Below are 23,737 nucleotides of genomic sequence, written 5' to 3'. Positions count from 1 at the left end.
GAAAACTTGCTTCCACACAAAAACCTGCACTTGAATATTCATAATTGCAAAAACTTGGAAGCAATCAGATGCCCTTCAGTTGGTGGGTGGATGAATAAACTGTGGTATACATCCAGACAATTGAATATTATTTAATGCTAAAGAGAAATAAGCCATGAAGTCATGAAAAGACATGGAGAAACCTTAAATGCAAGAAACCAATCTGAAAAGGCTACATACTGTATGATTCCAACCATATGACGTTTTGGAAAAGGCAAAACTGTGGAGACCAGTAAGATCAGTGCTTGCCAGGAGATGGGGAAGGGAAGGATGGATATGTGGAGCAAAAAGGATTTTTAGGGCAACGAAACTACTCTGTATGAAACTGGTAAGGTGGGTACATGTCATTGTACATTTTTCCAAACCCATAAGATGTACATACAACACAAAAGTGAACCCTAATGTAATCTATGGACTTTGATAATGATGTGTTGATGTAGGTACATTGATTCTATCAGATGTGCCACTCCAATGTGAGATGTTGCTAGTGGACCAGGTTGTGCGTGTGTGGGGGTAAAGGGTATATGGGAATGCTTTGTACTTAATCCTCAGTTTTGCTGTGAGTTAAAACTGCTCTTAAAAAGTTAAAGCTATTTTGAAAAGGGTTAGGAAATAAACTATTGGTGAATGTGATGGGGACTAGGAAGAGGGCACAAATAAACATTGGGAATAATTCATAATTACAGATGGGAAAAATATTTCAAAGTTATAACTGAATACTGTATGCTACTTTTACCAATATATTTGAAAGCTTAGAAATGGAAATTACTTAAATTGCTCCATAAGGTAGAAAAATAACCACGGAAGAATGTAGTAAATATACCAAAAGATCCCTCTACTTCTCCAAAAATCACTACATGATTTTATGGTCAAGTTCTATCTAATAAACCATCAAGGAACTGCCAGTTTCTATTGAAAATTATTTCAGAACATAGAAAAAGATAGGACATTATTAATTCCTGTTAGCCAAATCAGAATAACCCTTGTTACAAAATTTGACAAAGACAGCATAGGAAAGCTGTCTTTATTATGAACATAGCTGTTGAATTCATAAATAAAATAACAGTTAAATTGGAAGAGTTAATGGTCTAGTAGGATTTCTCTTAGGAATGCAAAAACAGGTCACCATTGGGGAGAAAACTCATCTATAGCACTTACTAATTTAATTTAAAACAGGTTAGGGGCGCCTGGGTGGCGCAGTCGGTTAAGCGTCCGACTTCAGCCAGGTCATGATCTCGTGGTACGTGAGTTCGAGCCCCGTGTCGGGCTCTGGGCTGATGGCTTGGAGCCTGTTTCCGATTCTGTGTCTCCCTCTCTCTCTGCCCCTCCCCCGTTCATGCTCTGTCTCTCTCTGTCCCAAAAATAAATAAACGTTGAAAAAAAATTAAAAAAAAAAAAAACAGGTTAGCAAAGGGAAACCAAAAGGAAATTATAATAAATGTTAGGAATGCATTTAATACATTGTGCATTTACCCATGAGTTAGAAGAAAACAATTTGTAGGGGCGCTCGGCTAGCTCAGTCGGTAGAGCATTTGACTTTTTTAAATCTCAGAGTCATGAGTTCAAGCCCCATGTCGAGCTTGAAATTAAAAGAGAGAGAGAGAGAGAGAGAGAGAAAGGAAGGAAGAAAAAAAGAGAAAGAAAAAGAAAAACAATTTCTAGCAAACTAGGAAGGTATTAATAAAGAACATCAACTAATCATCAATAGCAGAATTATCCTTAATTTTGAAACATTGGAAGGATGTCCATTAAAACCAAACAAGGTTACTGGCTGTTACCAGCATTTAAATGAACTGGAAGTTCTGATAAGTAAAATAATATATGGAAAATTAAATAAGTGGTATAAAGATTGGGGAATGGGAGGATTATGGGTTATTTTTAGATTCTTCTTTATACTTTTATGTATGCTGTGAACTTTCTTCAATAACCACAGAAAAGCATTATAATAAGATAACCGGGGCGCCTGGGTGGCTCAGTAGGTTAAGCGTCCGACTTTGGCTCAGGTCATGATCTCGTGGTCCGTGAGTTCGAGCCCTGCGTCGGGCTCTGTGCTGACAGTGCAGAGCCTGGAGCCTGTTTCAGATTCTGTGTCTCCCTCTCTCTGACCCTCCCCCACTCATGCTCTGTTTCTCTCTGTCTCAAAAATAAACGTTAAAAAAATTTTTTATAATAACAAGATAACTGATTCAGAAAATAAGCACTCTTTTTTTTTTTTTTTTAAGCTTATTTATTTTGAGAGGGAGACAGCAGACAGCGGCAATCAGAAGAGGGGCAGAGAGAGAGAATCCCAAGTTTCTACACGGTCAGTGCAGAGCCCAGTGCGGGGCTCGAACCCATAAACTGTGAGATCGTGACCTGAGCCAAAATCAAGAGTTAGATGCTCAACTGACTGAGCCACCCAGATGCCCCAACGCTCATTTGTATGAAAACATTTATTTAAAAAAAGGAAGAGAGGGGCGCCTGGGTGGCGCAGTCGGTTAAGCGTCCGACTTCAGCCAGGTCACGATCTCGCGGCCCGTGAGTTCGAGCCCCGCGTCGGGCTCTGGGCTGATGGCTCAGAGCCTGGAGCCTGCTTCCGATTCTGTGTCTCCCTCTCTCTCTGCCCCTCCCCCGTTCATGCTCTGTCTCTCTCTGTCTCAAAAATAAATAAACGTTAAAAAAAAAAAAAGGAAGAGAAATTTTTGTCGACAGTATAATCATCTATTTATGAAATCCCAAAGAATCAACTTATAAACTATTAAAGTGGTTGCACATTAGAATCCCTGAGAACTTTAAAAAACACCAATGCCTAGGCCCCTTTCCATGCCTTCTCCTTCACCTTCCCTTAATACCCTTGGAAAGTGAAAAGAAACCCAGAATGTAAGGAAATACAGTTTCAGTGACACTGTGCACCTTCCTGTCTTTGAGTGTAAAAATGAAGATGACCTGTATGTCAATCTTGTAACAATTTAGGTTCCCCAGAATCATAGGTTAGACAATATGGCCGATAATTTTGTTACATAGCATTAAAAAAAACTTGCTTCCCGCTTAGTAACACAGAATATACTCAAGTATCTTTTCTATTCATTTTGACATACTTAAAGATAAATCTTATCCTAGTCGAAATTGTGAAGTACTTTAAATTCTGTCCTCTCTGTTGTCATTCTTCATTTCCATATACCAAACATACCAATTTTTTGTTTGTTTATTCATTAGGGAGCCCTAGTCCTTGCCCTGGAGGAGGATCTTATGGTCTAGTGAGAGCCATAGATGTATAAATAGATGGTTGCCAATAATTCTTCTTACTTTGCTCCCAGATGTCTAGTCCATGGTTTAAACAAATTTGTCCTGACCCTAAAAACAAGTAATTTATTCCTTTTAAAAATACATTTTGGTAAAGGTGAGGAAGGGCTAATAGAGAAGGGACGATTTATATTTTTTGGTGTCATCTTTTATCTCTCATAGCAGCTTTCCAGACCTTTGCCGTTTTCTTTCTTACCCAGCCTTCTGCATTTTTACTCTGTAGATTAATTTCTCTTCTGTTACATAAATAGAATTTTTTCTGTTCACTAGATTTTTTCCTATGCTTCTCCAGATAAAGCAGAACAGCAAATCAGAGAATCAGAAGTGCAGCAACAACTATATCTGCCCTTCTACTTCTTTAGAAGGCTAACCTTTCCATCTGGGCTTTGATTTTATCATAATTTTTGTGGGATGTTGCTTCCATTATTTCATCTGTCATATCTTGAGCCTTTTCCATTCCTGTTATCATTGAGGGTTTTTAGTTGTCAACAAACTTGAAGAGAATAAGTGAAAACAACATTAAAGATTGCGAATCCTCCATGAAGGCTGTGCATCCAGGAAGTGTCCAAATCACAGCATCAAACTGTTTTAGTGAACATGCTGTTGCCATTGGACACAGGCGTCACAGCTCATATCATCATATTGGGCATGTGATATCGCAATTCATATTTCTGCTCTTACAGTCTCTGAAAGCTGGATATATCCTTACCCTTTTGAAAGAATGAATTCTTCATTGAGTCTTCTTCAGGCACTATGCTTTTTGTAAACTATAGGTTACCCAGCTCCTGGTAGGCATGAATCCTTTAGCAGGAGAGACTATGAAAATGAGTTGGTTTTTTTCCCTTTCTTTTTATGACAAGGCTTTTTTTGTTTTAGATTTTTAAAATTATTGTTACTTTTGAAATATAATTTAAATACAATGTTATGTTAGTTTCAGGTGTATAGCATAGTGATTCAATAATTGTATACATTACTCAGTGCTTATTATGATAATGTCACCATATAATGTTATTACCATATTGTTGACTGTATTCCCTTTTGCTGTACTTTTTATCTCTGTGATTTACTTGTTCTATAACTAGAAGTTTGTACCTCTTAATCCCCTTCACCTATTTTGCCCATTCTCCCCACCTGCCTCCCCTGACAAGACATTTAAAAAGCCAGCTTCTGTTTGCCTTTGTTATTTTCTCTTTATTTCTGTGTCTTTATTTCTATTTTCATATTACACTTTAGTAGTACACAACTTTTAAAATTTTTTTTTTTTCAACGTTTATTTATTTTGGGGACAGAGAGAGACAGAGCATGAACGGGGGAGGGGCAGATAGAGAGGGAGACACAGAATCGGAAACAGGCTCCAGGCTCTGAGCCATCAGCCCAGAGCCTGACGCGGGGCTCGAACTCATGGACCATGAGATCGTGACCTGGCTGAAGTCGGACGCTTAACCGACTGCGCCACCCAGGCGCCCCCAGTACACAACTTTTAAAATGTCACCAAATTCATTTTTGTGTTGACTCAACCTTGCATCTGTTTCCTTTGACATGGGGCTTCTGTGGATGTCTACGTAGGCTTTTAGCTGTAAAGCCCTAGGGAGCACTTTGGGAATTGTACTGTCGTTGGCCCATGCCTGACATGCCTTTCTCTTTATCCTTTTTCCTAATTGTTCTTTAAAACCCAACTTAAACTTTACTTCTAAGATGACTTTTTTTCTCAAAAAATTAATCACTTCTTCTGTTGCATTTTTAAATGTATTTGATTTAATATTTCAACACTTCCATTAGAGTTGTTTGGGCATAAAAAATATCTTATTCGTCTTTCATTGCTAGTGCATAACAGAACTCCTAATCTGTAGTCAGTATTTAGTAAATATTGTAGTTCAACCATTTGTAGGTTTTATTTTTTGTAATATGTATGTAATTTCTGAAAATTATGACATGCATGTAAATCAGATATTAGTATGTCAGGAGCTAGAGACATAACCCCCAAGTCAAACTCCTTTAGAGTTGATAACAAATACAAAATCAGGATCTCCTCTATAAGGTGTGTGTTAATGAGTTAACTGGCATTTTTGAGGAGAGGGGAAATACAGGTGGTCTTTGACTTACTACTTTTAATGGGCAGGTGTAATCAAAGAATCGTGAAGACTGATTTCAGTGCAGACTACGTAGCAAATAACTTTCTGGTTTTCATTCTGAAGGATTAACACCATTTAGTGAATAGGTACTAGAACCAGCACTTGTATGTTTATTATGATGGTATGGAACTTTCCTTATTAGCTGCGTCACTAATGATACATTGTTTCACAGTTAACTTTTGGGATGTGAAAATAAATTTGGTTTATCAGAAAGCAGGCTTTTGTGATGGCATTCTTCACTCTTCTATATTATAGTGATTTTTTACTATTTAAACAGTTTAAGTGTTATTGCGGAGCATGTATGGAAAGAGGCAAATGTACCATCTTGCTATATACTATAGTGGTTAATGGGATCTCTGCTCTACCATCTCCTAGCTGAATGAACTTGGAGCAATTTCCTCCATTAGTGACTTCACCTGAAGTTACTGTGTTGTCCCTGTCTTGCTACTTATCTTACTACTTCATACATTTCAAGAATGTTTTTGAACATCAGTTGAGTAGGAGACATTGAGTGATGAAGAACATCAAAGAGCAGTGTGTCATACACCATTTTTTACCCTTAAGGTAATTAGAGATAACGTTTTAAGGGAATACATAAAAGGTTATTTCTCGCTCAGGTAGGAAAGGATTTATTGATGAGATGTCATTTGATTGGACTTGGGAGGGCAGGTGACATGGGAACCTGGGCATGAATTTGGCCTTTTATTCCTATTAAGTGGAAAGCTTTGAAGGTTGTTTTATGGAGAAATGTGATAAAAGGGCATTAGTGCAGGAAAAAAATTGGTGGTAATATGAGCTGATTATCCATCAGCAGGATGACCCATTGGAAAACTATTTTAATATTCTAAGTAAAAGGGAAATGTTGGCTTGACTTAGGATGGTGATGGTTAATTGAATGCAAAGTATAGATGGAAGAGATGTTCAGGGGGAGTTTTAACTGTGACAGAGAATATACAAGGCTCTAGGAAACTTCTGGTAATTTGGACCATTCTATCTACTAAATACAATAGAGAAATCTGTATGATATTGGAACATCTTAAAAGTGAAGAAAATCAAAAAATAAATTTAAAAAACAAAAATCAAAAAATTAGTAAAATAGGAATAAGATAATATGGAAATCTAGAGAGATGAGCCAAGCGTTCCAGTCTGCTTTGCCCTGGAAGTATGTTCTGATCTAGAAGAGGTAGCTGAGAGACTGAGCTGTGATTTTTGTTGACCCTTTGCTTGGGGAGAGGGGGGAAGTGGGGAAAATGTTAGAGTCTTAGGCCCACTTAGGCATGAGGATAAGGTAGGGGCACTTGGGTGGCTCATTCGGTTGAGCATCTGACTCTTGATCTCCTTAGGTCATGCTCTCGCAGTTTGTGGGTTTGAGCCCCGTGAGAGGCTCTGTACTGACAGTGCAGAGCTTGCTTGAGATTCTTTGTCTCTGCCCCTCCCCTGCGTGTGTTTTCTCTCTCTCTCTCTCTCTCTGTCTCTCTCTCTCTCTGTCTCTCTGTCTCTCTGTCTCTCAAAATAAATAAGTAAACTGAAAACAAAAAAAAAAAAAGAATTTCTGGAAGAATGAGGATTAGATAAACCAGCTCTTCTGAAGATTGAAGATAATATTCATGTCATCTGGGTGGTCCAGACAACTTTAAGCCTTGAATATGGATTAAGTTGGTCCTAGACTATTAATGTATCCAGGCACTTGACAGAAGCAAATATAAATCTTTTCTGGGGAAAGAACATTAAGCTCTCAAGCTATAACAAAATAAGCAAAATTCACTCAGAGAATTTTTTTAACAGTACATTGGACAAAGCTAACGAGAGGTTTAGTTTGCTAAAAGATCAAACCACTATCTAAATTAAGTACATACACTAAAAGATGGAAAATACAGAAGGAAAGTTAAGAAACATAGAGGATATAATGAGAAGATCTCATTTAGTTTTAGGAGAGAATGGCCCAGAGGCAATATATGAAGATATAATGGCTGATAATTTTCCAGATTGGTAAAAGAAAAACATGCCACAGAATTTAAGAAACCTAACAGTTCCCATGCATAATAAATAATATTTAATTGATTCTAAGATATTTTAATGTGTTTGAAATTTGAATACATCTTTCAATTGATGGCACTTTACAGTCCAACAATATTGAAATATTGACTTATGTGAAAATTTTCCCCTCATCACTTTCTGGTAAGATCACAAAATTTCAGCACCAAAACATTTTAGATTTCATGAAATATGGTAAAAAAATCCATATTTTGGGTGGGGGGAAATGCACGTTTTAAAACATCATAGTACAACTATAGAAACAACAGCAAAAATAGATAATCATAAAAGCAATAAGATACAAGGCAGATTACTTTCAAAAAGCAAAGATTTGTGTATATATAATGTATATAGAGAAAAAATATAGAAAGCATACATTATGTTTTTTTTTTTTTAATTTTTTTTTTAATGTTTATTATTTTTGAGAGAGACAGAGACAGAGAGCAAGCAGGGGAGGGGCAGAGAGAGAGGGAGACACAGAATCGGAAGCAGGCTCCAGGCTCCGAGCCATCAGCCCAGAGCCCGACGCGGGGCTCGAACTCATGGACCGCGAGATCATGACCTGAGCCGAAGGCAGCCGCTCAACAGACTGAGCCACCCAGGCGCCCCTATTATGTATTCTTTTAGAGGACAGCTGACTTCTTAACAGCAACAGTGGAAGTGATAGTAAGATGGATACCTCAGTATGTTGAAAGATAGTAAATGCCAATTTAGAATACTGTGTTCATGGAAAATATTTTCATAAACAGTACTATCTTTTAATTAATATAAACACCTTTATGTTGTAACTAGCCTTTGTTTTTTTTTTAAGTCAACATTTTAAGTTCTGTCAATGTTGAAGTTTTGAATATTAATAATTGTTATTTAATCAACTGTTTGAATATTAAGGGAAAAAATTGGGGAATGCAGCCTAAGTTGTGCTCAAGAGTAGAGTGTATAACCTTAAATGCATATATAAGGAAAGCAGTGAACTAAGCTTTCATATCGAGTCTCAAGTAATGAGCTAGATGTATCAAGATAGAAAACAAGCAACATAATAAATTTAGAGAAATTACAAGAAGAAATAACAGAGAGCAGAATTTAATAAAATAGAAAAGAAACCTATAGTAAAGGGGATCAAACCAAAAGATTAAAAAAAAAAATTGACAACATTGACACCTTGTTGAGATTAATGAAGAAAAAGGCACAAATAACTAATATCAGAAATGAAAAAGAATGTCCCTTTAGGGTGTGCCTGGGTGGTTCAGTTGGTTAAGAGTCCAACTTCGGCTCAGGTCATGATCTCCTGGTTCATGAGCTTGAGCCCCGTGTTAGGCTCTCTGCTATCAGTGCAGAGCTCACTTCGGATCCTCTGTCTCCCTCTCTCTCTGCCCTTACCCCATTTGCATGCTTGCTCTCGCTAGCGCGCGCTCTCTCTCTCTCTCTCTCTCTCTCTCTCTCTCTCAAAAGTAAACATTAAAAAAATGTCACTTTGAATCCTGCAGATATTTAAAAGTAATTATAACCTCATAAGATAACTGTGTCAATATTTGAAATTTTACTGAAAGGGATAAATGCTTAGAAATGTCAGTTTACTGAAATTGACATAAGAAATAAATAGAAAACCTATATGGGCTATCACTATAAACTGAAATTTTCTGTGAAGAAAAGTAAGTCCAGATAGATACATTTGGAAGTTCTGCCAACATTAAATGAAATAGTAACTCCAACTTTATATTCTCTAACCTTGTACTCTTCTAGAAAACAAAATGAGGATTACCCACCTTCTTAAGGCTGTCACAACCTTGATTCCAAAACCCAAAGAAATATTACTTGCCAGTTTCTCTCATTTACATAGATGCAAAAAATAAAACCCCAAATATTTGCAAATTGAATTCAGCAGTACATAAAAAGGATAATAACCCAGCGTTGCCAACTCCAGTTGATGCCAGGAATCCTAGGTTGGTTTAACCTGGAACAATTCAATATGGTCACTTGAACAAATTTTAATGGGAAAAAAACAGTCTCAATAGATGCAAAGGAGCAGTTGCTAAAAATCAGTGTAATCATTCATGATCTTATTTATTTATTTTTAAAGCTCATTTATTTTGAGAGAGGGGGCAGAGAGAGAGGGAGAGAATCCCAAGCAGGCTTGGTGCTGTCAGCTCAGAGCCCAGCACCAGGCTTGATCTCACAAACCATGAGATCATGAACTGAGCTGAAATCAAGAGTCAGACACTTAACTGACTGAGCCACCCAGGCACCCCTCATTCTTGATTTAAAAAAAGAAGCCATTAGCAAACTAGGCACAAAAGAGAACTTTCTTAATGTAGTAAATCTGTAAACATACCTGTTGAGATATCATAGTTCATGCTGAAATGTTGAAAAGATTTCCCTTTCAGATAGAGTTCAAGACATGAATATGTATTATTTTCACTTCTGTTCTACATAATACTGAAGAAGATTCTAGCCAGTAGTATAAAAAAAGTATCACAGTTGTAAAGGAGATGATAAACAGTTCATATTCACTGATGATATGAGTTGCATATATAGCAAATCCAAAGGAATCTTAAGGGAAAAGTTGTTAAATGATTTTAGAAAGATGGTAAAAATAAATTTTATTATTTTTTTTCTCTTAGTATTTACACACATATCTTTGACCCAGTAATTCCACTCCCAGGTATATACCCAATAGAAAGAAATATGCACATCTAAATTGAAAGTCATAACTGTGCTCATAGCAGCATTATTCATAACAACTCCTACCTACAAACAACGCAAATGCCTATAGATACATGGATAATTATGGTATATTTATATAATAACTATTCAACAATGAATTCAAAAATAAATGAATTAGAGCTACAAGTGACTGTATAGATGAATCTTAAAAACCATCATCTTGAAGGGTGCCTGGGTGGCTCAGTCAGTTGAATGATTTCGGCTGATTTTGGCTCTCAGGCCATGATCCCAGGGTTGTGGGATCAAGCCCTGCATCAGGCTCTATACTGAGAGTGGAGCCTTCTTAAGATTCTCTCTCTCACTCTTTCTCTCTAAAATTAAAAATATATATAACACAAAACTATCATATTAAGTGAAAGGAAAACCTCTAAATACTTACCTCCTATATGAATTTGTTTATATGCAATTCAAAAACCAGCAAATCTAGGCCATGTTGTTTAAGGATGTATATTTAGGCAGTAAAACTATAAAGAAAAACAGGATAATGATTACCTCTCGGTGAAGAGGAGTTTGTTAATGAGAAGGAATGTTTGGAGTGTTTATGAAGTATTTGCATTATTCTAGTTCTTGTCCTGGGTTGTGGTCTTTGCATTATAAGTTTGTAAGCTGCTCATGGATATTTATGCACTTTTCTAGAATTGTGTTATCTCACAATAAAAATAATTTTAAAACACACGCACATAGGAAAAAGAACAACCTTAAAAGGGAAGGTCCAGTTTGTTTTTGGATTGTTTTAGGATTAATAGTACCTTTGGTTACCTACAAGTAAATCAACATATTTCCAAGACAGTTTTCTCAACTGCTTTCCTAGGCTCTACTGTCATGTCTGTCCTAAACTTAACTTTGACCATGTGAACTTACTTTATCAACCTCCACTACCTTTGTGGTTCTTACCACATCAAAGCTATACTGACTTTTAAAAACCTTCCATACTTTTCACTCTATTCTAATTTTTTTTTTAATGTTTATTTATTTTTTTTTTTTTTTAAATTTTTTTTTCAACGTTTTTTATTTATTTTTGGGACAGAGAGAGACAGAGCATGAACGGGGGAGGGGCAGAGAGAGAGGGAGACACAGAATCGGAAACAGGCTCCAGGCTCCGAGCCATCAGCCCAGAGCCTGACGCGGGGCTCGAACTCCCGGACCGCGAGATCGTGACCTGGCTGAAGTCGGACGCTTAACCGACTGCGCCACCCAGGCGCCCCAATGTTTATTTATTTTTGAGACCGAGAGAGACAGAGCATGAATGGGGAGGGTCAGAGAGAGGGAGACACAGAATCTGAAGCAGGCTCCAGGCTCTGAACTGTCAGCACAGAGCCCGATGCGGGGCTTGAACTCATGGACCGTGATATCATGACCTGAGCTGAAGTCAGATGCTTAACCGACTGAGCCACCCAGGCGCCCCTCACTCTATTCTATATGTCTGTACTTATTCGTCTACACTGTGTTAGGTTGCCTTTGACTGTTCAGGACCCAGTCTCCTCAAGAGCTATATTATATACAGATTCAGAGAGCATCAATAATATTTCATTCTGAGGTTGTGCTCACAGGCATTGTGTATAATTCTGTACATCACATACAATTTATATGATGCCCTTAGGATCCCCTTAATCTCTGAATTCTTAACACATTTACTGTTAAGTCATTTTAACTTCTTGAAGTTAGTTGCTATTTTCTATACTTTCCTAGCATTCTCCTCCCACCTCTTGTATACTTAGCATATCAGATTGAAGTAACTATCTATGTTTTTCCTTCAGAGCCATTAACACTGCCACAAACCAGCACAGTTCCTAATATAGTTGCTTAGTATGTAAAGGAACTATGTAACAATGGATATTACATATATACTGTCTTGTATATTGTTTTTCCTTTTTTTTAATGTTTATTTTTGGGAGAGAACACAGCGTGAGCAGAGGAGGGGCAGAGAGAGAGCAGGAAACACAGAATCCGAAGCAGGCTCCAGGCTCTGAACTGGCAGCACAGAGCCCAACATGGGGCTTGAACTCACAAACTGCCAGATCATGACTTGAGCCAAAGCACATGTAACCTACTGAGCCACCCAGGCACCCTGTTGTTTTGTATTTGGATGACTTACTTTTAGTGTTAGCATAGCTAGATCTTATATTTATTTTCTATTTGTTTTTAAAGGTTTTATTTTTTATAAATGTTTTTATTTTTGAGAGAGCTAGTGGGCAGGAGTAGAGAGAGAGGGAGACAGAGGATCCAAAGCGGGCCCTGCGCTGACAGCAGAGAGCCTGAATTGGGGCTTAAACTCACAAACCATGAGATCATGACCAGAGCCAAATTCGGATGCTTAACTGACTGAGCCACCTAGGCTCCCCTTAAAGATTTTATTTTTTTAATGTATGTTTATTTTTGAGAGCGAGCGAGCAAGCAAACAAGCAGGGGAGGAGGAGGAGAGAGAGAAGACGACACAGAATCCTAAGCTGGCTCCAGGCTCTGACCTAATCAGCACAGGGCCCAGCCCAGGGCCCCAACACAGGGCTTGAACCCATGAACCGTGAGATCATGACTGAGCCAAAGTTGAACGCTTAACCGACTGAGCCACCCAGGCACCCCTAAAGATTTTATTTTTAAGTAATCTCTACACCCAGTGTGGGGCTCAAACTCACAACCCTGAGATTAAGAGTTGCATGCTCTTCTGACTGAGCCAGTCAGGCGCCCTGCATAGTTGGATTTTAAATATACTTTTTTGTTCTAGAGGCTCTCAACATTTACAGCCTGAGGACTTCGCATTAAATATATTGAAACATTGTGAGCAAAATCATAAAATGATATCATTCAAAATGTTTTGTATATATTTTTTATATTTCTCTTTAATTGGAATCAGATCCACTATTGCATGAATCACAAGTAATTTATTTCATTTTATCTAAGTTGTGCTGCTCATGTGTAGCAGGAGGAAAGCACCACTGAGTAGAGAAGAGGCTGTAGACACTTCCCTTGCATGCACATATTTGGACAGAGGGCACAGAAGCCACTGTCTTTGTTTTCTCAGAAGTAAAAAATAGTTAAAAAAAAATAATGATACTGGTTCTTGTCATTTTGGGGGCCATAGTCTCTTTTGAGAAAATAATAAAAGCTTTGCAGCTTTTCCTCTGGTGGAGGGGTACAGCGAATAAACGTGTAAATCAGTTATAAAGTTTTGGATACTGTAACATTCTTGAAGTTCCAGAGGCTTTAGGTTAGAAGAATTTGGTAAATTGAAATACTCCTAATTGAGCCAGAGAATGTGGACAGCTACCTGTGAAGGGAATAATCATTACCTTCTTAAAATGTCAGGCATAGTTTCAGATCTACCTTAAAAGTTCATATGAGAGTGAGGCATATGGCAGGCTTAGTAGAGCATGTGACTCTTGATCTTTGGGTTATGAGTTTAAGCCCCTCACCGAATTTAGATTTTACTTAAAAATAAAATCTAAGAAAAAAATAAATCAGTGAGAACAAAATTTTATTCTTCATAACAGTCTTTAGATTAGCAAAATGTTGTTGATAGTTAAAGCTGGATGATGGGTATGTGGGAGTTCAATTTACTCTTCTTTTTTGACTTTTGTATATTTAAATTTTTCTGTAATAAGTGGAGATGGGAGCCTTTGGGGAAAATGGCATAGATTATTGTGTTTCTGTTACAGTTGTGCGAATTTAAGACTAGAGTTATCGTACATCTGTTTCACTGAAGTTCGTTTCTTAATATACTTGCTTTCATCATGGGTCAGAACCAGAAAGCATAAAGGATGAGGGAACAAATGGCAGAAAGTTTCTCAAAAATTATGCAGTAATATAAAGAAGAATGAAACCTTGCCATTTGCAACAATATGGTTAGAGCTCTAGAGAGTATTATGCTAAGCAAAGTAAGTCAGTCAGAGAAAGACAATTAACGTATGATTTTACTCATCTAAGGAATTAAGAAATAAAACAAACAAGCAAAGGGAAAAAAAGAGAGGCAAACCGCAAAATGACTTAACTACATAGAACAAACTGGTGGTTTCCAGAGGGGAGGTGAGGCAGGTACGGGTTAAATAGGAGATGGGGATTAAGGAGTTCGCTTGTGATGAACACCAAGTGATGTTTGGAATTGTTGAATCACTATACTGTACACCTGAAACTAATACTACACTGTATGTTGACTAACTGGAATTTAAATAAAAAATGAGATTTTTGTACTGCAACTTATTTAGTAGCTTCTTTGTCAGAGTGGTTTTTTTGTTGAGCAGTAAGCAAGCTCAGGATCATGCTGTTTTGTTTTTTTTGTTTTTTTTTTGGTTAGGGTGTTTTTCCCCAGTGGGAGAACAGTCTTAGAAGTCTCAAAAAGTATTTTAAAAAAATACATGACCAGTATGTTTATTCAGCTTTAAACCACATGTAACACATTAATATTACAATGAGAACTAAACTTATTTTTAGATTAGCAGAAAAAAACCCACAAAACTGAAAAAGAATTTTAATTAATGTTTATTTTTGAGAGAGAGTGAGCACGCATATGCATGCATGTGAGCAGGGGAGGGGCTGGGGCATGGTATGACAGAGGATCTGAAATGGTCTCTGTGCTGACAGAACCATGAGACTCATGAACTGTGAGATCATGAACTGAGCCAAAGTCGGATGCTTAACTGACTGAGCCACCCATGCACCCCAAATCACAAAACTTTTTTTTTTTTAATGTTTATTTTTTTTTGAGAGAAAGAGTGCAGGAACAAGTAGGGGAGGGGCAGAGAGAGAGGGAGACACAGAATCTGAAGGAGGCTTCAGGCTCTGAGTTGTCAGCGCAGAGCCTGATGCGGGGGCTCAAACTCATGAGCCATGAGATCGTGACCTGAGCTGAAGTTGGACACTTAATCAACTGAGCCACCCAGGCACCCCAAATGACAAAACTGTTAAAGCAAGTTCTTATAGACATGTATAAGTCCTCATTAGATTTGTTTTCTTATGAGGGCCAAAAGTCTTCCTTAGAAGAAAAGATTTTCTATTCTTCAGTCCATCCCTTTCTATCCCTAAGTTTTAGTTTTTTTTAAATTTTTTTTTTCAACGTTTATTTATTTTTGGGACAGAGAGAGACAGAGCATGAACGGGGGAGGGGCAGAGAGAGAGGGAGACACAGAATCGGAAACAGGCTCCAGGCTCCGAGCCATCAGCCCACAGCCTGACGCGGGGCTCGAACCCACAGACCACGAGATCGTGACCTGGCTGAAGTTGGATGCTTAACCGACTGCGCCACCCAGGCGCCCCATCTAAGTTTTAGTTTTTTACCTAGTAGAGGTTCATAATGTGTGCCAGTCATCTTATGTTCCGATTTTAGTCCTTCTTTTGAAAGAATACCTTTAAAAACCACATTCTACTTTAAGAGCCCTTTTTTAAATTTAAATTTTTATCAAAGTAACACATCTACAGTTAAGTGAGAACTGTTTGCTTCAATATTTCTTAATAAAAAAAAAATATTTCTTAATAGCATGTCTATAGTACCATACTGTATTGCATCTACTGGTTTCTTTCTATGGAATATGAGTTTCTGAAACTAATGTCTATATGTGGGAAAGCCGCCTCTCCTAGTCTATTTACTGTGGTTCAGTTTTACTGTTCTAAGACTCCTTTCCATGCTCAGCGATTATTTTTGCTTTTCATTAATATGATAACAGTTCTTATCCATCCATATGATTTAAACAAACTTAAGCTATTCCTTTGCTCCTTTGACCTTTTGTCTAAGTATACTTTTTCTAAAATTGGAAAACTGACACCATCAGAAGCAGGTTAATGGGACCCAAAGAATAGTTGAAATTGTAATTCCTAGAAGAGATGTTGGTGTCACAGACCTTTTTTGCTTTATGAGAACTATAGTTAATTAAGGTACAGAGTAATTGTGACTGTTCTGTCGCCTTTTGAAATTGAAGTCTGGTACCCATAAAATGCCACATGAAAATATTGAAGCAAAATGATTTGGTTATTTAGAAGTAAAAGTGTGTGTATATGCATATTTATACATGGATATATATATATATAATGTATTTGTGTACATTATCATATATGTGTGTACTTTCGTTCCCTCTCAGACTTAACAGCAATAAGATAATTGACTTGTTATAAATATGTATTGGAAGCATTAAAAAACCTGTAAGGAGGATTGAACTTTAACAGCCTAAAAATATGCAATAGAAAAGCCCACTGTATAACTTTAAATTAACTTAACCTTTTTGCTTTTCTGATTCTGTTGTGAAAATAAGTTCTTCTTCAACAGTGGTCTATTTATGAAATGTGTAGCTGTAGGGGCTTTTAAGATAAACCCCTAATGGCAAAATTAAATATTGAAATGGTAAACAATGATGCCACCATCATTGAAAATTCAAAAAGCAACAATTTCCAGCTATGTACCCTATCAGCATGTCTCCTCTCCCCACAATCAGACATAGTTGTTAGGCTGTAACTGTTAGCACCTTGAAATTTAATTCAAATTGTTTGCTATATTTCTGTCTAGAAGTCAAGTAAGATGAAAAATTTAAGATCTAGGTATTCTGTCTGGAAAGTTGGCTAATTAAGTACCAATTTGCTTAACTATATTTCTGTAAAAACACTGAATGAACAGAAAGAATCCTAGAGAGAAAAGAGGATTTAAAAATCTCTGCTGAGAAACCTCTCCAGTTGCCCTTCTAACAATCTTAATCTGGAGAAATCTAGGCCATGTGAGAGAGAAGGTGGGGATACTCTTAATTGTGCTCTTCCTGACCGAGGAGGGCCTGCACCAGAGGAAAAACCACACGGCTATTCTTATTTTTATTTTCACTTCAATTCTTATTTTTATCACATGAATGGTTTTCTCAAAAGGGTGGGTGGCAGGAGTTGCAGGAAAAGAGGGAAGCAATGTCCTAGGATAAGCTTTGCAGCTGTTTGGTAAAGTCATTGAAGCAGACAGAAATACGTGTTAACTGATTAAACAAGATACCTGAGCTGCAGTACTTCACCCTGAATCAGTCAGTCTCTTTTCATTTTGGCCTGTTTTACATGAGGGAAGATGTGTGTAAAAGCTGGCATACTAGCAATAGTGACCAGGTAAATGGGAGTTAAGAATCCACCCATACTCTTGAGCACGTAGTCCTTAATAAAACAATAAAACAATCAAAATTAGAAAGAAGAAGCACGATGCCTCGGTGGCTCAGTCGGTTAAACGTGTGACTTTGGCTCAGGTCATGATCTCACGGTTCGTGAGTTCGAGCCCCACATCAGGTGTCCATACTGACAGCCCAGAGCCTGGAGCCTGCTTCAGATTCTGTGTCTCCCTCTCTCTCTCTGCCCCTTCCCCACTTGCGCTCTATCTCTCGCTCTCAAAAATAAATAAACATTAAAAAAATTTAAGGGGCGCCTGGGTGGCTCAGTTGGTTGAGCATCTGACTTTGGCTCAGATCATGAACTTACTATTGGTGAGTTCAGGCCCCACATTGGGATCTGTGCTGACAGCTCAGAGCCTGGAGGTTGATTCACATTCTGTGTTTCTTTCTCTCTCTCTCTCTCTCTCTCTCTCTCTCTCTCTCTCTCTCTGCCCTTCCCCCATTCATGATCTGTCTGTGTTAAAAATAAATAAAGATTTAAACATTTTTTTTTAATTTAAAAAAAAAGAAGCTTCTCTGTTCTCTTAAGGAAATTAAAATACACATAGACTCTGTGAGATGAAGGATCAAAGATGAATTGATAAAACAACAGAACAAGATAAAAAGGAAGCTGAGGAAAGTAAGAAAAAAAGGACACGTAATAATCCCGCAGAACTTGAAATCACATTGGGAACAGCAAGAAACAGAGCAGACACTATGGCAAATAGAGCTACATACGACAGGAAAAGGACAAAGAAGGAATTAGCAGATGGTAGACAGGAGGACAAATTAACAAAGACTGGGTACAAATCCACCAGGACACAGTCTTAATAACTAAAAAGAATCTTGAAGTAATTGAGGCCTAAATGGCATTTCATAAAAAAAAAAAAAAAAACAAACCTGAAAGCTAAGATAAAGCCCATAGAACGAATAGATTTCAAGAAAGAAGAAAGAAAACAAAATTACATATATGCTAGGTGAAAAAGGATTTGAGTTATAAAATGAGAAAAATTATTTTGACCACAGACTTTGATAACAGCAGGTATCAGAGGGAAATGGATATTGTCAATATAAAGAATATTGGGAGATGGGGGGCAGATTTTGGCCAAAGTGAGCATTTGAGTTATGTGTAAGTAATTAGGTAATCAGGTTAACGATCAGGTTAAGGAACAAAAAACAGTTTTTATTATCTTGAAAGAAAAGTTATATAATATAAAAATAATGTAATTAGTGAAACAATTACATAAAATGATAATCAACTAGGAAAAGCTCCAGGAATTTCCAAACAAAACCCCAGAGGGTTACGTGTCAGGTCATATTAACGACACTCAATATATTAAAGTTGACAACTGAAGAACTAGGCTTGGTGTGCCCCTAGATGGCTCAGTCGATTGAGCATCCCGACTCTTGATTTTGGCTTAGGTCATAATCCCAGGTTTGTGGGATTGGGCTCCGCGTTGGGTTCCGTGCTGGCAGTGTGCAGCCCACTTGGGAATTTCTCCCTCTCCCTCTGCACCTCCCCTGCTTGCACACACACACACACCTCGCTCTCTTAAAAAGAAAAAAGAAAGAAATTTTTTAAAAATAGGCCTAAGTGCAGATTTTAAGTTACATTTAGTGAAAATAAATTAGATTTCAGTATTTTCCAGATAACCATTACAGAGTCGTTGTAGACCATGTAATCAGTAAAAATAGAAACAAAAAGAAGCCAATTTTTAAAATGTTACATTTCGTATAAAATGGAACTTAAATAAAAGAAAAAGATTTCTAGAACCACTATGTCCAACAGTATAAATGGATTCTTCACCTTTCCATTCTGCTTACCTGGGCAGTATTTGAAAATTCTCTGAAGGCTTCTACAATGTATCAAAAAGCTTATAGTCTTTCTTTAAGAAATACATTTAAAGCAGGGGCACCTGGGTGGCTTAGTTGGTTAAGCATCCAACTCTTGGTTTTGGCTCAGGTCATGATCTTAGAGTTCATAAGTTCAAGCCCCACCTTGGGCTCTGTGCTGCAGCATGGAGCCTGCTGGATTCTCTCTCTCCCTCTGTCTGTGCCCCTTCCCCCGCTTGCTCACTCTCTCAAAATAAATAAACTTAAATTAAAAAAAAGTAATGCCTAAAGCAAAGAAATTCAAATTTGTTATATGGATTATCTTTAAGAAGTTACTCTAAGTCAGTTACTCTTTAAAAAGCAATCGAGTGATTATAATATTCTTCTAGACACAGGTGCTACAGTAGTAATAAAATAGTACTGATGGGATTTACATCTTGGCAGAGAAAGCATAAATGATTATGGAGTTGGTCATGTGATAAGTGTTGTGCAGGAGTACAGAGTTCTGTGAGGATGTTATACAGGGAACCTTACCTAATTTGGGGGTTTGCAGTGGGGAGAAACTGAGGGTTAAGTTGAGACCTACAGGTAGGAGGAAGTGTTTAGGGTAGTTGAAACACCCTTCAGTAAATAGCCATTTTAATTTAAATGAAATGGAATCCCTGCTTGATTCCTTACTACAAAAAATTTCCTTGTGAATCAACAGTTTTAATGGAAACAGTTTAAGCCTAAATAAGTCATGGATGAATTTTTATAATCTTTAGGTTTAGGGATCTTGCAAAGCTTGATATGAAATCCAGAACCCACAACAAGATTGTATGGTCAGTATGCCTACATAAAAATTAAAAGTGGCAATTAAACACCATTAAACAAGTTGAGGGCAAGTTAGAAACTGGAGGAAGAAAGCAATGCAGGAGACAAAGGGTTGTTCTTCCTGTTGATACACTGAACTCATAAATTAATGGTAAGATCTTCATAGAAAAATAAAATATGTTCAGCCTCACTGATAAAGAAATGTAAGTTAAGTCTAGATATTTCTCTCCCTATCAGATGGGCCAAGGTTTTAAAGTAGAATTACTTATGTGGAACATCTAACTGTCCCCTAGTATAAGGCTGGTTAGGTAAATTATAGTTATAGCTACAGTGGAATATTATGCAACAATGAAAAACAATGTTCATTGACAAAGATGTCTTAACATATTGTTTACTGAAGGTTATAAATCTGGAGTAGATTTTATTTATATGAAATTACAGACATGTCTGTGTATGCAGAGATTGCTGTTTAGAATGATCACCAAAGTGTTAGGAGTTAGTCGTTTCATGTAGTCAAGTTTGGATGGCAGAAGTTTGTCTCTTAATGTGAGCATGAATATTTTTTCTGACAATGTGTTTAATTGGTTTACCTGTTCATATTTAGTGTTAGCTTCATATGCTTTCTGCTTTTGAGATAAAACTTGATATCTTAGGTTTTCTCAGAAGTAATTAGTAGGAAAGCATTTTATTTTCTGCTCTATATATTTTGATTAGCTAAATCATCATTAACAGCTTTAACTTTATATGAGTTCCCCTTTTATAATGTATGGACATTTTGATTAATAATTTGATCATTTTACTGAAACATACTGTAGTCAAAGTATTTATAAAAAGATATTTATTAGTCTAAGGAGAGTGATTTGTTCTCATTTGAGTGATTTCCTGGATTTACTTTCCATAGCAAGTGCTTTGACACAAAGCTTGAACAAGACCTGCATTTAAAAAAATGGAAATCTCTTTTGAGTATCACTTATTTTTTAACTTGAGAGACTCCTGTTTGTATGTAAAGAACACTGTAGTTATTGACACCTAGGCTTTACAAGCTAAAAAGTAATTGACCAGATTTTTCATTAGTTATATTGATTTACAGATTGCAATTTTTTTGTATTTATTGCTTGTCCCTTTAGAATATTAAGATATTTGGGGAGGCCAGCAACCATGTCTCATCTGGATTAATGGGAAATACTGTGCTAAGTATTTGCCACTGTCTTCTGTTAAGAAATCTGCAGGGGCGCCTGGGTGGCTCAGTCAGTTAAGCGTCCGACTTCGGCTCAGGTCATGATCTCACAGTTCGTGGGTTCGAGCCCCGCGTCAGGCTCTGTGCTGACAGCTCAGAGCCTGGAGCCTGCTTCGGATTCTGTGTCTCCCTCTCTCCCTGCCCCTCCCCTGCTCATGCTCTGTCTCTCTCTGTCTCAAAAATAAATAAACATTAAAAAAAAAAAAAGAAAGAAATCTGCAGTTCACTTGAAGCTCTATAAATCATACTTGGCATTCTGTGCTCTTGATACTAGATGGTGAGCTACTTAGGTATATTTAGAAACCTGTTGAAACCTGTATGAAAGGCTAATATATAGATTATTTGATATAAAAACATTTTAAGGTATAGTTTTTTGTTTCCTCCTTCCACCCCTTTGCCTAGTTAGTTAAAAATTACTTTAAGAGAATAATTAGAAAGCAAATATATTTTGTAGAATGAGACACATGTAAATGATTTGTGGGGTAAGATATGCTTTGCAGATAGTTTACTTGCTAATATATTTAAGTTGGTGTAACTAAAATTATTAATAAAATTACTTGTATAAAATACAACCTAGCCTTTTAAAAATACCACTACTCTTTATAAGGTACCATCAGAGATAGTAACAACTTTCATTCTTAAGTTTTACTTGTAGTACTATTAAAATAGTAATAGCCTAACCTTCCAGGATAATAACAAAGACCAAAACAGCAACAAAAGCTCAAACTGCTTTCATATATATATATATATATATATATATATATATATATATATATATGTGAATTTTTTTTTTTTTTTTTTTTTTTTTGCTACAGTTTGTAGCCATATACCTCATTTCCTCTGAGCAAAAAAAGGTTATGATTTGGGTTTATTTTAATTCAGTTCATTTCTGTTCCCTATAGAAAATCAGGTTTTTGGAGAGCTCTAACAGTGTGCTATTGCTGGGCTCTCATCCTTTCTGTTTAAATAATGCAGGTACTTTGATGGAAACCTGGAGAAGCTCTTTGCTGAGTGTCATGTAATTAATCCAAGTAAAAAGTCTCGAACACGCCAGATGAATACAAGGTCATCAGCACAGGATATGCCTTGTCAGATCTGCTACTTGAACTACCCTAACTCGGTGAGTATCTGGTAGTTTAAGGCCAGCACTGACTCTTAGTTTCAGAGGGTAAATCAACTTTCATTATTTAAACAAAGGGAGATCTGGGAGTTTGGGATTGTATTGTAGTAAAACAGTAACCTATCAGAATATTAAGGATAAAGGAAAGGAAGAGGAAGAATAGAGCTTGTTCTTTCCCCTTCCTTCCCTGTTTGCTTTTTAAGCAGCAACTTGTCCAGGTTGTCATTACATACCTAAATCTATTCTGAGTTCATTTTACTATCATGGGAGAATTGTTCAATAGGTGGGCAGTGAATAGAATAATTTTTCATCCAAAATAAAACAGATTTAAAACTAACATTTAAAAATATCCAAAACACTTATAAAATATCTTTAACAGCATTTTACTATGGAGCTTTCAGGATTTTTCATAACCAAAGATTTTCACTTATGCAGATCCATTCTAATGGAGGTTCTTAAATATAGCAAGTGGTAACAGAGTTGGAGCAGACACTAGGACCAATTAATTGATGTTTCTCTTCAGTAAAAGTATCCCTCTTAAAACCTGTTGAATTTAGGTGATTTACTTTGGCATGTCTAGTAAAGAATTTTAGGCTTAAACATAATCTTTGTATGAAGTCCTTACTTTATTAGTAACCATAGAAAAATAATATTTGTGGCATAAATGTAGTTAGTCTCTTGGAATTCACCTCTAAGATGTTTTAAGATATCTAAGAAATAATTTAATTCTATAAAAATAACTACCTTATTCAAACTCTTCCTAATAATTACTATATACAAAGTCTTTGTCAACAGTATTACATATTTTAACATATTGAAGGTTTTTCATTGTTTTTCTCTGAGGTTTCTATGTATCTCTGTAGAGGCCCATTTGAAGGGAACTAATTTGTGCACATGTAAAAGTGCTTAGAAAAGAGGTTTTAAAAGAAAGTAATTAAGTACTCTTAGAGAAATAGAACAGAATGGAAATAATTTCGTAGGTAAGGTGTTGAGTTGAATTTCCAAGTTCTCAAGTTAGATCATAGCTCTAATGCTAACTTTTTGACTTTACATAGTAAATTATTAAATCTCACTGGGTTGGAGTTCTTTTTATCTTTCAAATGAGTTGGATAAGATATTTTTTCAAGTCTCTACTATTCTGAGGATGGTATAATTTCCTTCTTTAAATCACAATCTTAATTTGAGCATTTAAAAAAACAAACAACATTAATATTAAAAATACATTAAATTCATGTTTTGACCATTTTATTATTGGTCTCTAACAGATTCTCTTTACCAGTTGACATTTGTATGGTTCATAAAAGTTTCTGTGAAATAATACTGAAACCCAAGGAATTTGTCCCAGATCATTCAGGGTTTCCTTATTTCCTGGCATTTCTCTTCCTGCTCTGTATAACCAGATCTTCTGTAGTTTAAATCTTAAATGTAATTT

The 23,737-nt window shown here is 36.6% G+C and overlaps 1 protein-coding gene across 2 annotated transcripts in view; it reads left to right on the top strand.

The window, feature by feature from the left end:
- The window catches only part of ARIH1 (ariadne RBR E3 ubiquitin protein ligase 1), a 119,802-nt gene that overhangs the window by 52,697 nt on the left and 43,368 nt on the right, over positions 1-23,737 (top strand). For both annotated transcript variants that reach the window (XM_047074839.1, XM_047074838.1), the window contains exon 3: positions 22,161-22,305. In XM_047074839.1, coding sequence (XP_046930795.1) covers positions 22,161-22,305 — 145 coding nt within the window. The remainder of the gene's footprint in view (positions 1-22,160; positions 22,306-23,737) is intronic.

Source organism: Lynx rufus, unplaced genomic scaffold (genome assembly GCF_022079265.1).
Source record: "Lynx rufus isolate CCGP_SWC_20201006 ecotype Redwood Valley unplaced genomic scaffold, mLynRuf1.p SCAF_13, whole genome shotgun sequence".
Taxonomy (NCBI): Eukaryota; Metazoa; Chordata; class Mammalia; order Carnivora; family Felidae; genus Lynx; species Lynx rufus.
Note: the sequence above shows the minus strand (reverse complement) of the source record. Positions and strands in the feature narration are given on the sequence as shown.